Source organism: Ursus maritimus, unplaced genomic scaffold (assembly GCF_017311325.1).
Source record: "Ursus maritimus isolate PB19 unplaced genomic scaffold, ASM1731132v1 scaffold_11, whole genome shotgun sequence".
Classification (NCBI taxonomy): domain Eukaryota; kingdom Metazoa; phylum Chordata; class Mammalia; order Carnivora; family Ursidae; genus Ursus; species Ursus maritimus.
The window spans coordinates 46,356,066-46,369,500 of NW_024423453.1; the positions used below are offsets into that span (position 1 = coordinate 46,356,066).

Consider the following 13,435-nt stretch of genomic DNA (forward strand, 5'->3'; position numbering starts at 1 on the left):
TAGGGAAAGTCTGTTTTTGTGTGAGCGTGTGGGTGTGTGCGTTTGTTTATTTTACTTCCTAACAAGGTATTTGGTAAACTACCTCTATACTTTTGATGTTGTAATTCTCTAAGAAAATAGGATATTGCATGTTTTCCATAGATCGTAAAAAGGATTTCGAATGCTAGAAATAAATTATAGAATCCGATGAAATTCTTACCTTAGTGCTTAAGCAAGTCATAGCTGTACAGAAACACAGCAAACATTTTAATGAAATGTACCAATTACATTCACCTACTTTATTTTAAATTTAACTGAACAGAGATGCCCTTAAGGCATTGACTTCAGAGCAACCATATTAAATGTTTCCATATTAACATTTAAGGTTGTTACAGAATAAGGGTTATAATTTCACTGAGTTGGCATTTTGGTGAGTTCCCTAGACAAAATTGTAAGTGCTTGTGCATTTCTGTCAAGGTCTGTCAAAAAGTAAAAGCTAAGTTTTATTCCATTAATGATAAACCACTAGGAGCTTGGCCTCCAAAAAATGTTTATTATTAAGATTTTAGTCCTGAGAGGGAAGAAAAGGGTTATTTTAGTAAGGTGTGTTTGTGCAGACTCACCTTGGTGCCAACTTTCCTTCTATAGTGACAAGAGTTGTTCTCCTCCTCGTATGGAGGGAGGAGGAAGACACCTTCATAAAGGGAAATTTTTGCCCTGCTTTCAGGCCGATGGGGGAGGGGCAGAGAGCTCTTCTTACGTTTGCTTTTTTAAAATTGTCTTCAGTTTAAAATAATACTTATGCCAAAGTGGCATGTTTTGGGGTGGCATAATATGATCCCTTTCAACTTCTGCAAAATTTTCCTATAGCCTATAATTTACCTATAAGGTAATGGCCCCTTACTCTGTCATTCTGTTTCTGAACAATGGAGCCCTAAAGCTATTTGGTGAATCAGAGAAAGGTATTCTTCTGTGCTGAGCAAGATGAAGGAGCTGTGGTAACCCAAAGAGGAATTTTGGGGCCAAGCTGGGGTGAGGAGAGTGTCCACAGAGGGAGCTGGTACCTGGCACTGTGTATCAGTTCTCTAACAGAGCAAGGAGAGTGCTCATGGAGGAAAAATGCCCATTACCCCAGGAGTCAGAACTGAATGGGGTTGAGAAGGGCAACCATGCTGGAAGAGGATTTGTCAAGATAATAAATATATTAAAGAAAATAGAAAGGAGTTTCTCATTGTCGGAGAAGGGAGTAAGAGATATGTAATGGGAGAAAAGGAGAATGAACTAGCAACCCCTCTATGAAATGCTTATGAATTACAAAGGCTAACTTTACAGTGGAGGAGTTTTGGAGACATCACCCTAACCAAGTGACCAAAGTGATCATCATCAATAATGGGACAAATCAATATTTGGCATAACCTAACAGGCCGAAATGAGCATCACTTCTGTGAATTTCTTGCCAAAGGTGCATAATCTAAATCTAATTTTGATGAAATATCATACAACCAAAATTTAGGGACATTCTACAAAATATTTAACTTACAATCTTCAAAAGTATCGAGGTCGTGAAAGATAAAGACTAAGAAACTACAGATCAAAGGAAACTAAAGAAATATGACAAACGCAAAGATTATGAACTAAATCCTTTTACTATGAAGGACTTTTGAGCAATATGTGAAACATGAATGGGTTCTGAGGTTGAAATGGTAGTAAGGTATCAATGTTAATTTTCTGATTTTGATGGTTCTAGCTTGGTTATGTAGGAGAATGCCCGTTTATAGAAAAAAACACAACCAAAGTTTCTAAGTGTGATAGAGCATCTGATCAGGAACTTACTCTCAAATGATTCAGGGGGAAAAAATCATTCTTTATACTATATTCGAAACTTTAATTTTGAGATCATCTCAAAATAAGTTATTTTAAAAATAGCACTATTTAAGACTTTAAGTATATCTTTAAATCATAATGTTATAAAAATGTGGAACTAATTTCATGGCACAATCATTGAAGAGCTCTATCTGCTTCTAAAGATCAACTTAAAAGACAGGACATAAGAGCATAATATCCATAAAAACAAGTTACTCCAGAAGAATTTTCAAAACAGCAGCATGAAAACACAGGCAGGTATGTCTAGTTAAAACTTCTTCAAATAGTAACTGTGGCTGAAGGCTGACTATTCATCAAAGAATTTTTCTGAAACCTTCAATTTTTATTTCTTTTAAGTAAGCTGTATATCCAATGTGGGGCTCGAACTCATGAACCCAAGATCAAGAGTCTCATGCTCTACAGACTGACCCAGCCGGTTGCCCCTGAAACCCTTGAATTTTAAATTTTGTTCTTAAGAAATCAATAAAAATATCCAAAGTCAGTATCAACACAGATTAACCTTATTTTATGTACACTTGAAGTCTCTGAAATGTGTGATGTTCTACCAGTGACATCCTGTGGTACACAAGTCCTTTGACCTCATTTTAATTAGTTTGTTGAAAAAATATTGATAATTTTAAAATAATTTCACAAGTAAGAATACTATTTACAATATAGCTCATTATTACATAGGTTTAACTATTTCCTTCATCAAATGGTGTGCTCTGAAAAACTAAGTACCGTCAAAACCTGACATAGCTAGATATCTTCTCTATAAAAATGTCGCTTGCCCTGTTATTAAAATGTCCTGCTGCATCTTCCAAAAAAATAGTCACTTTTATTCTTTTCATGTCTTGATGACAGATTACCAATATATTTTTATAAAATACATGCTATTGACAGTTCAAACTATTCTGTTCTTTTTTCTTATAATTGACAATATTCGAGGACGTTCCAAGCACGTACAAACTTGAAAGGATAATAAGCCACAGAATTATATTCGGAGTCTCCAATAATCTTTAAAGTTTATATAAATCTGAGGCTTTAAAGTGGTATAGTTACCTTATATCCACACATAAACCTGCATGGGGATGTTTACAGCAACTTTATTCCTAATTGCCAAAATTTGGATGCAACCAGGATGTCCTTCGGTGGGTACATTCAGACAATGGAATATTTTTCAGTTCTAAAAGAAATTAGTTACTAAGCCATAAAGACACAGAGGACTCTTAAATGCATGTTACTAAGTGAAAGAAGCCCATCTGAAAAGGGCAGGAACTTGGTTTCATTCAATGCGGTTTGCACAAAATACTGCACTGAGCCTCCCGCATAGGAACTGTCCAATCTGTGAGTGACCACGTGCACGCTCTCTCCTGATGTTCTCTATGTCTTCTTCCTCTAGTACCAGACCAACCTTGATTCTGAGTAAGCACTCAATAAATTCCTGATTTTTAAAATGATTGGCGGAGAGGTTTTTGAAGGAAAGGAAGGGAACTGAGTTAAACTGTAAAGTATGGCAGACCTTTCATAGATAAAGAAGGATTGGTTGCAGGAGCAGGGGGGACACCCCCCCAACCACTCCACTCGCATAACCTGCCTCAGGGGGACGGTTATCTGTGACATTCCACGTGAGAAAAGGCAAAGAAAGGAGAATTCTGGCATCTTCTGAGGACATGGAAAAGAACGTCCCAATAGCATGGAGGTTCTTGGGACATAGTTGGCGTCAGGCTAGTAAGCAAGGCGAGGCTCCCATAGAGAGAGCTGTACCTGCCAGAATGAGACTACACGTGTTAGCATACTGGGAGGAAACCACTTTTTTGAATGTCTTTGTATTAACCTTCACTCCTCGTTCTTCATCAGTGGTTCCCGGGAGTGGCCAGGATGTCAAGTGCTCCCTCGGCTATTTCCCCTGTGGGAATACCACCAAGTGCTTGCCTCAGCTGCTTCACTGCAACGGTGTGGACGACTGCGGCAACCAGGCCGATGAGGACAACTGCGGTGAGTGAGGCGCCCGTAGTCACCGTAGTCACCGCAGGACCCGGGGCGCAAGCACCAAGAAGGTGAAGTCGCTGAGACCTCTCATAACGAGATGAGAAAAGGGAAAAGAGAAAACTAAGTGGAAATACAAAATAGATGTCACTTAAGGAAATCTTACATATCTTGTATTAGCTTAAAATATCCATCCTTTTCGATGTGTTGGTCTCACAGCCAATATTTCAGGAAAGTGGCGATGGTGCACATAGTGAAGTTTTTTATCCCGCAAACCGGTCCAGGTAGCGTCTTCCCGGCAGAAGGGTGTGGAAACGGAGACTATGGGCTCTGGAGCCAGAGAGCCGGGTTGGAACTCCGGTACAACGATAACCAATGATGTAGTCTTGAGAACGTATTTTAGCCTCACTTTGCCTCCGTTTCCTCATGTTAGAAAAGGGTTTGGAAATTGTCCCTACACTAAGAGAATTTGGAAAGATTATATGTAAGGGATTAGAAGAAAGCAGGCATACAGCAGGTACTAGTTAAGTGTTAACAGCTATCGTACTTTATCCTTTGCTTACTACAGTTCTGAAGGACAAAGGAGACCTCCTCGAAAAGAACAAACAATAAGTCCAGCTTACCTCTTACTTAACCAACAACCATATCTATAATCTTATAAAGCCAACAAGTAGGGCTTCCGGCCAGCTAGAATATCTGGAAAACTTGGCTTTCAGTTAGAATTTTGTTCAAATTTCTGAAGTCTCAAAAACACAAATTTATAAAAGAATTTCAATTGGCTGGATTTGACTCACTAGGAAAATGAACTTTGGTTAATAATGTAAAATAATGAGATTTCTCACTCATGGAAAAATAAGGTACTATACTTGGAGGACAAAGACATGCATAACAATTTGAAATGCTGCATAAATAATACACTGAAGAGGACTGGATGTTTTCACTCCCTCAAATATTAAAGACTTTTTAAGGCACCACTTTGAAGGAGTTAACTCTTCTCAGTTTGGAACATTGTTTCTAGGGGGTGGAGGTTAACTCAAAACACGCTTTCTAAACTGGTGAGCTTAAGCTAAAACGGCCTTTGATTTGGATGGCTATACATATGTGTTTTCTTCTTTTAAAAAATATATATTTTAAAATATATATGAATATAGGGGCGCCTGGGTGGCTCAGTCAGTAAGCATCTGCCTTCGGCTCAGGGCGTGATCCCGGCATTCTGGGATCAAGCCCCACATCAGGCTCCTCTGCTGGAAGCCTGCTTCTTCCTCCCTCAGTCCCCCTGCTTGTGTTCCCTCTCTCGCTGGCTGTCTCTATCTCTGTCAAGTAAATAAGTAAAATTTAAATATATATATGAATATAAAATATTTAAATATATATTAATTGTAAATGTATAAATATAATATATATATTTTTTTATAAATAATATAAAATATATAAATATATTATGTGTAAAGATATAAGTATAAAAATATAAATATATTGTTTTATATATGATCTAAATATATATATATTCTCTCTTGTTAGTACCTGAATATTGAACAAATTAAAAAAATAAAACAAAACAAAGATAAAGGCATTCTGGGCTCTGACAGCCACTTCCCCCTCAAGCTGCAAGCAGTTCAGATAGAGAGAGTGGCCTGAGAGCTTCCCAGCAATTGAAATGTTGGCAGGAAGCAGGAAAAAACGTGGTGGGACAGGAAATTCACCACCGAAAGTAGTTTCTCAGTGAAAAAAAGCTTGGGAGCTCTTGCTTTAGTGATAACTTTAAAGAAACCAAGCAACAGAAGTAACAATCCTCAAGGTGATAATCCTTAGTTACTCAAATTTCTCCTATTCACCAACCAGCAAATTCAGATGGAGGCACTATGACATTGGAGTGTGAAGATCAGGCTCAGGAGATCTGGACTTCAGTTGTGTCTACGAAGAGGGTAGAAATGGCTGTATTCCTCTCGGTGAAATGAGAATAATAAAAGTATCTATGTCCACCTGGTCTTAAAAAGATTCAATGAGATACTGTATCTTAGGTGCTTACCCCAGTACTTGACAAATAATTAGCATTCAGTAAATGTTAACTTGTGTATCAGCGAGCTGTTGTTATTACACACTTAGTGACGTAAGGAGGAATCATTTATTTCGCTGGCCATTCTGTGGGTCAACAACCCGGGCTGGGCTGGGCTGGGCTGGGCTGCGAGCAGCCCCGCAGTTCCCAGCTCAGTTGGACTTTCTCATGCATCTGCGGTTATCTGTGGATCGGCTTTGTCGTCATGCCTGGGACCTCGGCTGAGATAACCAAAATGACTCAGCTCCAGAGTGTCCCCCCGCGGGCTAAGCCAAGCTTGTTCTCGCGGTAGAGACAGGGCACCCAGGAGTAGTGAACTGGGAGCGTACAAGACCTCTTGACACCTGGGCTCAAAATTGGCACACTCACCCCACGTCCCTGCCAAGGCGAGTCACAAGGCCGGCTCTGTTTCAAGAGGTGAAACGGACCCCTCCCCCTGCTGAGAGGAGCTGCAAAGTCACACTGCTGGGGGCTTGGGCAGAGGGAGGGCAGCAACTCCAGCGCTTCTGCGCATTCTACCACGGGCGCTATTATCGCTGTTTTTCCCACGTTGATACTAACTCGCAGTGACTCAGAGTCCCCACCTGGTGACTTTAGTAAGTCCTGTCAGTTAAACAATTTAAATATTTCTAGGAACAGCCATACTTTACTTATTGAAACAGCGGCTCGTATTTGGAGGAATGAGATCTTTCCATGCTCTTGCTTTTGTAGTTATACGTTTATATAAGTAGATGTGTGTGCGTGTGTGTGTGTGGGTGGGTGCGCGTGTCCTATTGATTATGGAAGAGTCAGGAGGTACATAAGCTTTCCCACACCTTCTGAAAGTGTAATTATAGTTTATTTGGGGAGAAGATAAACTGTGTAGATTTGTGTATTTGGAACTTAATCGTGTTAGTTATCCCGATTAATTATCCTGGCGAATTTTAATAGAGAGACTATAACAGGGAAAATATTAAGGCCTATTTCTTTATACTTAGAATTTGAATTCTGATGACAAGCACGGGCTTAACTCTTGTGAAAACAGTACCAATTGGAACAAAAATCCGGTTAGAGTTGTATCCATCCATCATGATTTCTTCTTTTTCCATCTCTTTGACTTTTTCTCCCTCCCAGTGTTTTTTCCACTCTCCGTGGATATGAGGGCCATTCTCCCTCTTTCCATCTCATCGTTTCCATGTGTCTCCCCACTTCCATTCTGCCCTGTAACTGTCCCCATCCCTTTTTTCACTCTCTCTTAACTTCCCCTTCTATTTCATGCTTGTCTTTTCCTCTCTTCTTTTCTCTCTCAAACCAAGTCCGTCACAATATTCATAAATTAGACTTTAATTATCATTTAGCTCACTTCATTAAGTTTGTAAACTGGCTTTAAAAAGATTTTAATATCTTTATCTCCAAAGAAAAAAACCCCAAACTGTTGCTTTTAATTTCTATGTAGCACTCAACAGATACCTGCTACCCCTCCTCCACCCTTGGGCTGTGTATCCCAGAATAGTGGCTTGTATTTTATGGTCAGTAGACTGAGGTTTGAGAAAACGTTCAGCAAGTTCTATGAATTCCCTGAAAACTATTAAATGCTGTATATTTGTGCACATGTAAACTTCCCATAAAAACAGTGTCTATAACATCAACTTTGCAAAAGGCTTTATAGTTATTGAAAGGCAGAAAAGATTCCTAATCCTTGTCATTGACTAAAACAGAAATCTCCTTAAAAAACTATTTAATCCTGAGTTGGAATCAATTTCCCCCAATTAGCACTCCAAATTCACTCATGTAAAATTATTATATTGTCAGTAGTTTACAAAAATAATCATAACAGCAATAACGACTTTTCCTTACCTTCTCTGATTTCTTTTTAAGTAGAAATAGAATTTTTGGAAGATTCCTCAACCAGGTTTCAGAAAGTTCAGGCTCAGATCCTCGAAGTGCCTCTTTCTATCTCTTGTTACCTGGGCAAATCATTTTTTGTGTCAGTCCCATTTTCCTTATTTGTGAGATTGGAATAATAAATTTGTTGTGAGAATTAAGTGAAGTACATATATAAAAATGCATATATATGTACATATGAATATATATATATCTATATATATCTATATAGATATATAGATATATATATACAAAACAAGCAATCAATCTGTGCCGATTATTGACCCTATATTCAGTAGTTACTCTGGAGTTCACATCTTTTTAATTCGATCTCAGGAATTGTTTATATTTGATTGAACTTCAAAACAGAGAAATCCTGGTTTATATGTATGAAGGGAAGTGTGAAGCAAGTTAAGTCAAAACAGTATAAGCAATCTGTTCTGAAAGTTTTGCAAATTTGTTGTCTTAGGGACCCCTGACATGAGCAGGGAATTCATTCACAAAAATAAAATATTCAGTTCACAGATGAAATAACTCAAGTTCTAGCTATAGGTGTATATAAAGACCTTAAATGTTGACATATGAAAATGAACAGCATTTTGTTTAATCAAAAAGACCAATTATTAAAAATACAAGTGACATTTAAAAAGCAATTAATATTAAAATGTTTTTATTAGACCAAAAAGAGTATGCTATTTTAAAACCTCCTTTATTCACCATTGCCAACATTTGAAAACTCCCAAGTCCAGTTTTGGAAATATGGGTGAAATCTTAATCTTTTCTTATGAAAACACGTCTATGTAACAGATACTATGTTAAACTACTCCTGGTTTTATATCAGAAATATATCTCTCTTGAAATTCACCTAGATCAGCGGATCTCCCACTGTGGTTCTGGACCAAACCCCTCAGCATTAGCCATGAAGTTGTTAGGAATGCAAGTTCTCAGGCCCCAGCCCAGCCCGATTGAATCAGAAACTCTGCCAGTGGCTCAATGATGTTTCTGCAGGCTCTTCAAGTCATCCCAAGGCACACCACGTTTTGAGAACCTCGGACCTACACCCAAGTGAGAAGAAAATAAGGACTGCATGTGAAATAGTAGCATCAGCTACTAGAAATAAACTAGAATCAAGTGTTCCACATGGGATGCCAGCCTGATCACTTGCTAACAAACTCCATTATCATGACTATCAAAAGTGTTCGTTTCCCTAAGAAACACTGACACTGCATTGGTTGCAGTCATCTAGAAATACAAAAAAAAAAAAAAAAAATCTGAACTCTGGTCAAAACCTCAACAATGGTCAGCCGCCATGCTGTTACCAGAACATCCCAGGAAGGAAAACACAAGTTTACCACCACCTTTAAAGCCCCGGTGATAAAAATGATGAAATGCAGTTATTTCTCTTGCATCTTATTACTGAATTCCCTTCACCAGCTGTGGGGTTGTTTTTTTTTTTCCTTCTCATTTTATACTATCTGGATAATTTGTGTTTCCCTGGCTGTTCATTTTTAAGATATTCATGTTTATATTCTGTTTAATGCTAATTAAATTAAGTCAGAAAGTTGGTTCTTTTCAGAATATGTAAACCTATGCATATTTGAATAAGCAGCGTTAAATATATTTACAATCACATAAAATACAGTACCTTAACACATAAATAAAAGAAAAACCCACAGCTAAAAATCACTTTTAGAGGGATCATTTACGACTTAACAGTATATTGGCAAATAAAAAAATCTTTTTGTAATGGAAGGGGGGGACTTTTCCTTAATTAGAACTTCTAAAATACATCCAAAAAAATACCTCCAAGCTATTTCACACTGACACCAATAATAACTATTAAAGTGGAAAAGTAAGTCAAATCAAAATAGTAGTAATAAAATTTAGCAGAGTCACCAAAAAAATGAAACACCATTAAATAAATAAAACTGATTCCCCATGTATTGAACTAGAATATGAACTAAATATATTTGGGGAAAAAATACAACTTTTGTGTTATCACAGGCATTTTAAAGAAGCACTCTGATTTGGCTATTGAATTCCCAGTTTTCTTTAAAAAGATAAATTCTTGATAATGGGATAGTTTACTGAATACAAAAAATAAAATAAAATGTCTCAGTATAAAAAGTATAACATCTACTCACTGAATATTTTTCAGGACACAATGCAAACAAAAGCAATAGATTTAAAGTTTTCCATTGCATTCACAAGAATCCCTTTCTTCCTAAAATATTTGGGCAATACAGAATTTATAGATGTATATAGACAAATTTGTCAAAATCAAGTGCACCATTTTTATAATAACTTTGATCCTTACTGATAAACTTCGATATGGAAATGAACAATTTTTTCTCCTGAGTTACACCATTTGACATAATTCCCATACAATTTCCATCTTTTTGCCATGTATCTCTAACCCATTTTTCATCTCAGAACTGCCATAGATGCAATCAAACAGGCTAAAGACCAAATAATAATAATAATAATAAGTCTTAAAGAATCACTGGAGGAGGATTTGTTGCAAGAATGACAAACCAAAAAAAGAGGGGCCTTTCACTTTTTCAGCTAAAGCTCTCAGATACTTGGGAGAATACATCTCGGTAAATACCAAGGGAATTGGATTACAAAAAAAGGTGAGGACCCTCACTGAGAAATCATTTATGTCCATTTTAAACTGAGGGCTAACTCAGTAGTAAAAATGAAATACTAAAGTAGAATCAAATTCTCAGATAATATGGCACTTATTCACTATCTCTAGGTTCTTATTTAAAAAGAACTCTGCAGGGGTGCCTGGGTGGCACAGCGGTTAAAGCCTCTGCCTTTGGCTCAGGGCGTGATCCTGGAGTTCCAGGATCGAGCCCCACATCAGGCTCCTCTGCTGTGAGCCTGCTTCTTCCTTTCCCAATCCTCCTGCTTGTGTTCCCTCTCTCACTGGCTGTCTCTATCTCTGTCAAATAAATAAATAAAATCTTTAAAAAAAAAAAACAAAAACTCTGCATTTCCAGATTAGAAATTCGCTAGCATTCCTTCTTTTGTATTATAAGCAGATGGTCATACAAAAAGGGCTCTGCATCAAAATTACATCAACCCACCTCACCCCCCTGTTGGGGCCAAGTTCGATTACTCTACCATGAAGACCAGAGTTCTGATGCCGCCCTCCGTAGACTCTTCAAACATTTCTCATTTTAACAGAGGAAAAGGATGAAGATGTTTGTTATTCTATTTCTAGGTTAGTATTTCTATAATCCACAGGGGAAATAGAAATCTCTTCTAATACATTTTGGATGGTGTAGTAGGTTAGTATCTGCTAAAAATTTACATCCACCTACAACCTCAGAATGTGACCTTATTTGGAAATAAGGCCTTTGCAGAGGTAACGAAGGCAAAGAGTTCCTGGTTTCCCCTAGATTCTGCCTAGGGAAAACAGAGGGCAAGAAGACCCTTCCACTCTCCCTCTGTTGTCCAGGTATCTTGGGCAGACAAGGAACAGCAAAGCCTGCTGTTCCTTCTTTTTTGTTTTTCCAAATCTCAATCTCAAATACAGGCGTTTGAAAGTCAAATGCTGAGAGTTTCACTCCTTTTGTTATCTTCAAGTTTCTGCTAGTCCTTTCCCCAACGCAATGGAAGTGGAAAAATTTAGCGGCCTGCTGTAGGAAAAAAGGACAGAGAATGCAAAAAATTCAAGGGAAGAAAAACTTTGTTAAAACCCCCAAATATTTTCCTGTCACTGGGTTGGCACTTCCTAATCTATGAGAATTAGATACACAGTATTTATTTATGAGTGTGATGGTGATGATACATATTCTTAAATTTTAAAAAGATTTTAAGAATGTTTGAAGTGTATTCAAGGACTCCTTTAATTTTTAATTGGGCCCGAACTGAAAATTCTGGAACACCAAATATTCCTTTATTCCTTCCTAAATACAGCTTTTTATTCAGCTGTCAGAATGGTGGTAATGTCGAGCAGTTTGAGGTAGAACTTAACTCTTCTTCTCATTTTAGAATATTCCATTTAAAGTTGGTGGCTTGCTTCTTTTAAAGTTAAAAATGCAAGAGGAAAAGTGACATGGGTCATGAGTATGTATTAATACACAACCACGCATTGTATGTTCAAAAATACCCGGTTTTCTATTTCTTATTCTCAAAATAGCATTGGAAATACCTAAGTAGCTGAATCATTGACTTTTCTATACACACAAACCTCAGTTTATTTTGTTAAGTTTTTATTTAAATTCCAGTTAGTTAACATACAGTGTGATATTAGTTTCAGGTGTACAACACCTGTGGTTCAACACTTCTATACAACACGGGGTGCTCATCACAAGTGCACTCCTGAATCCCCATCACCTAATTCACCCATCCCCCCACCCACCTCCCCCTGGTAACCATCAGTTTGTTCTCTACAGTCAAGAGTCTGTTTCTTGGTTTGCCCCTTTCTCTTTTTTTTTCCCTTTGCTCGACGAACCTCAGTTTAACCTCAAGTTCGGTTATCCAACAATGTTTAACAAGGTTTGGGTTGACTTCACCCAGACTTCCATCTCAGAGCATTTCTTACTAGATAGGCCACAAAGAACAGTTTGTTTAGTGGCCTTAATTTCCTTTAAAATAGGCCCAGGATAACGTCACACCCCTAATTTCTTCAGAGTTGCCTCCAAAGGTATTAAGCGCCTACAAAGGGGCTAATGCAGTCTGCCCAGCAAACTACTGTTGTCATTTCAAATTCAAGGAGATCCCACATAGTTAGTTGACAGAATTGTTCTGCCTGGCCAGTCAGCATCCAAAGGTTTATTCTAATGGCCCAGGGCACCTTTACTTTGGGGATCATTACTTTCTGAGAAAAAGATTCTCCCTATGTACCAAGAATGGGTGCTGAAAATTGAGTAAATGTCTAAGAATCAGAAATGCTCCACTTTACGTAAATCCAAACTTTATATAAATTATTCATTCATTAGTCAGTAAGTAGGTATACGCTGTAACCCATGGGACTTATGCCTTCATTTTAATAAAAGAGGAGACCGGTTCAATGCAGCATGCTTATATCCTTGGGACCTCCTCTCAGGGACTCCAGTCCCTTAACTTTTGATTATTCAAAATCTAAATATCAAATACCCAGGAGTGGCTCCTGCAAATCTGTGGGAACTTTGGGAAGCCAGCTGTCAGAACTAGAGGCAGCACTGTCCCTGGGGGCTGGCGAGAGGTGTTAGAGTTCTGAATCCCCCCCCAACCCCGCCAAATCCTGATCTCGTAGGTAGTATGGAAGCCCAGAAATCTGCATTTTTAACAAACACAGCAGCTGAATATCACACGCTTTAACATTTTGAAATGATTCACTTCCCGATGTGCAGACAATTTTATTGCCATATTCAGAACACCTAGAAAGTGATTAATGAGTGCAGAGGAGTGGTTTTCAAACTTCAGCATGCCTCAGATCAAGCTTGTTAAAACCTAGGTGGCTCAGCCCCATCTCCGGTTTCTGATTCGATGCCTCTGGAGTGAGGCTCAAGCATTTGCTTTTCTTCTAAGTCCACAAGTAATGCTGATGCTGCTGGTCCTGGATCTACGTTTTGGAAACCAGTGACCTAGGCATACTCCTTCTAGTGCAGATGCAAAAGCAAACACTTTCCAAAATGTATGGTGTCCCTATAACAAGAATTCAACAAAATTCAAGATATTTCTTTAATGCCT

At 38.0% G+C, this 13,435-nt stretch overlaps 1 protein-coding gene across 8 annotated transcripts in view; it reads left to right on the forward strand.

Annotated features, from left to right (window-relative positions):
* The window catches only part of RXFP1 (relaxin family peptide receptor 1), a 98,853-nt gene that overhangs the window by 29,461 nt on the left and 55,957 nt on the right, over window positions 1–13,435 (forward strand). For 3 of the 8 annotated variants that reach the window (XM_008685546.2, XM_008685549.2, XM_008685548.2), the window contains exon 2: window positions 3,703–3,840. The exons of 2 other annotated variants lie outside the window; for them this stretch is intronic. In XM_008685546.2, the coding sequence (XP_008683768.1) occupies window positions 3,703–3,840 (138 nt within the window). Of the gene's footprint in view, window positions 1–3,702; window positions 3,903–13,435 lie in introns of those variants that run through there. 3 more of the 8 variants (XM_040626401.1, XM_040626402.1, XM_040626403.1) reach the window with 2 other exon arrangements.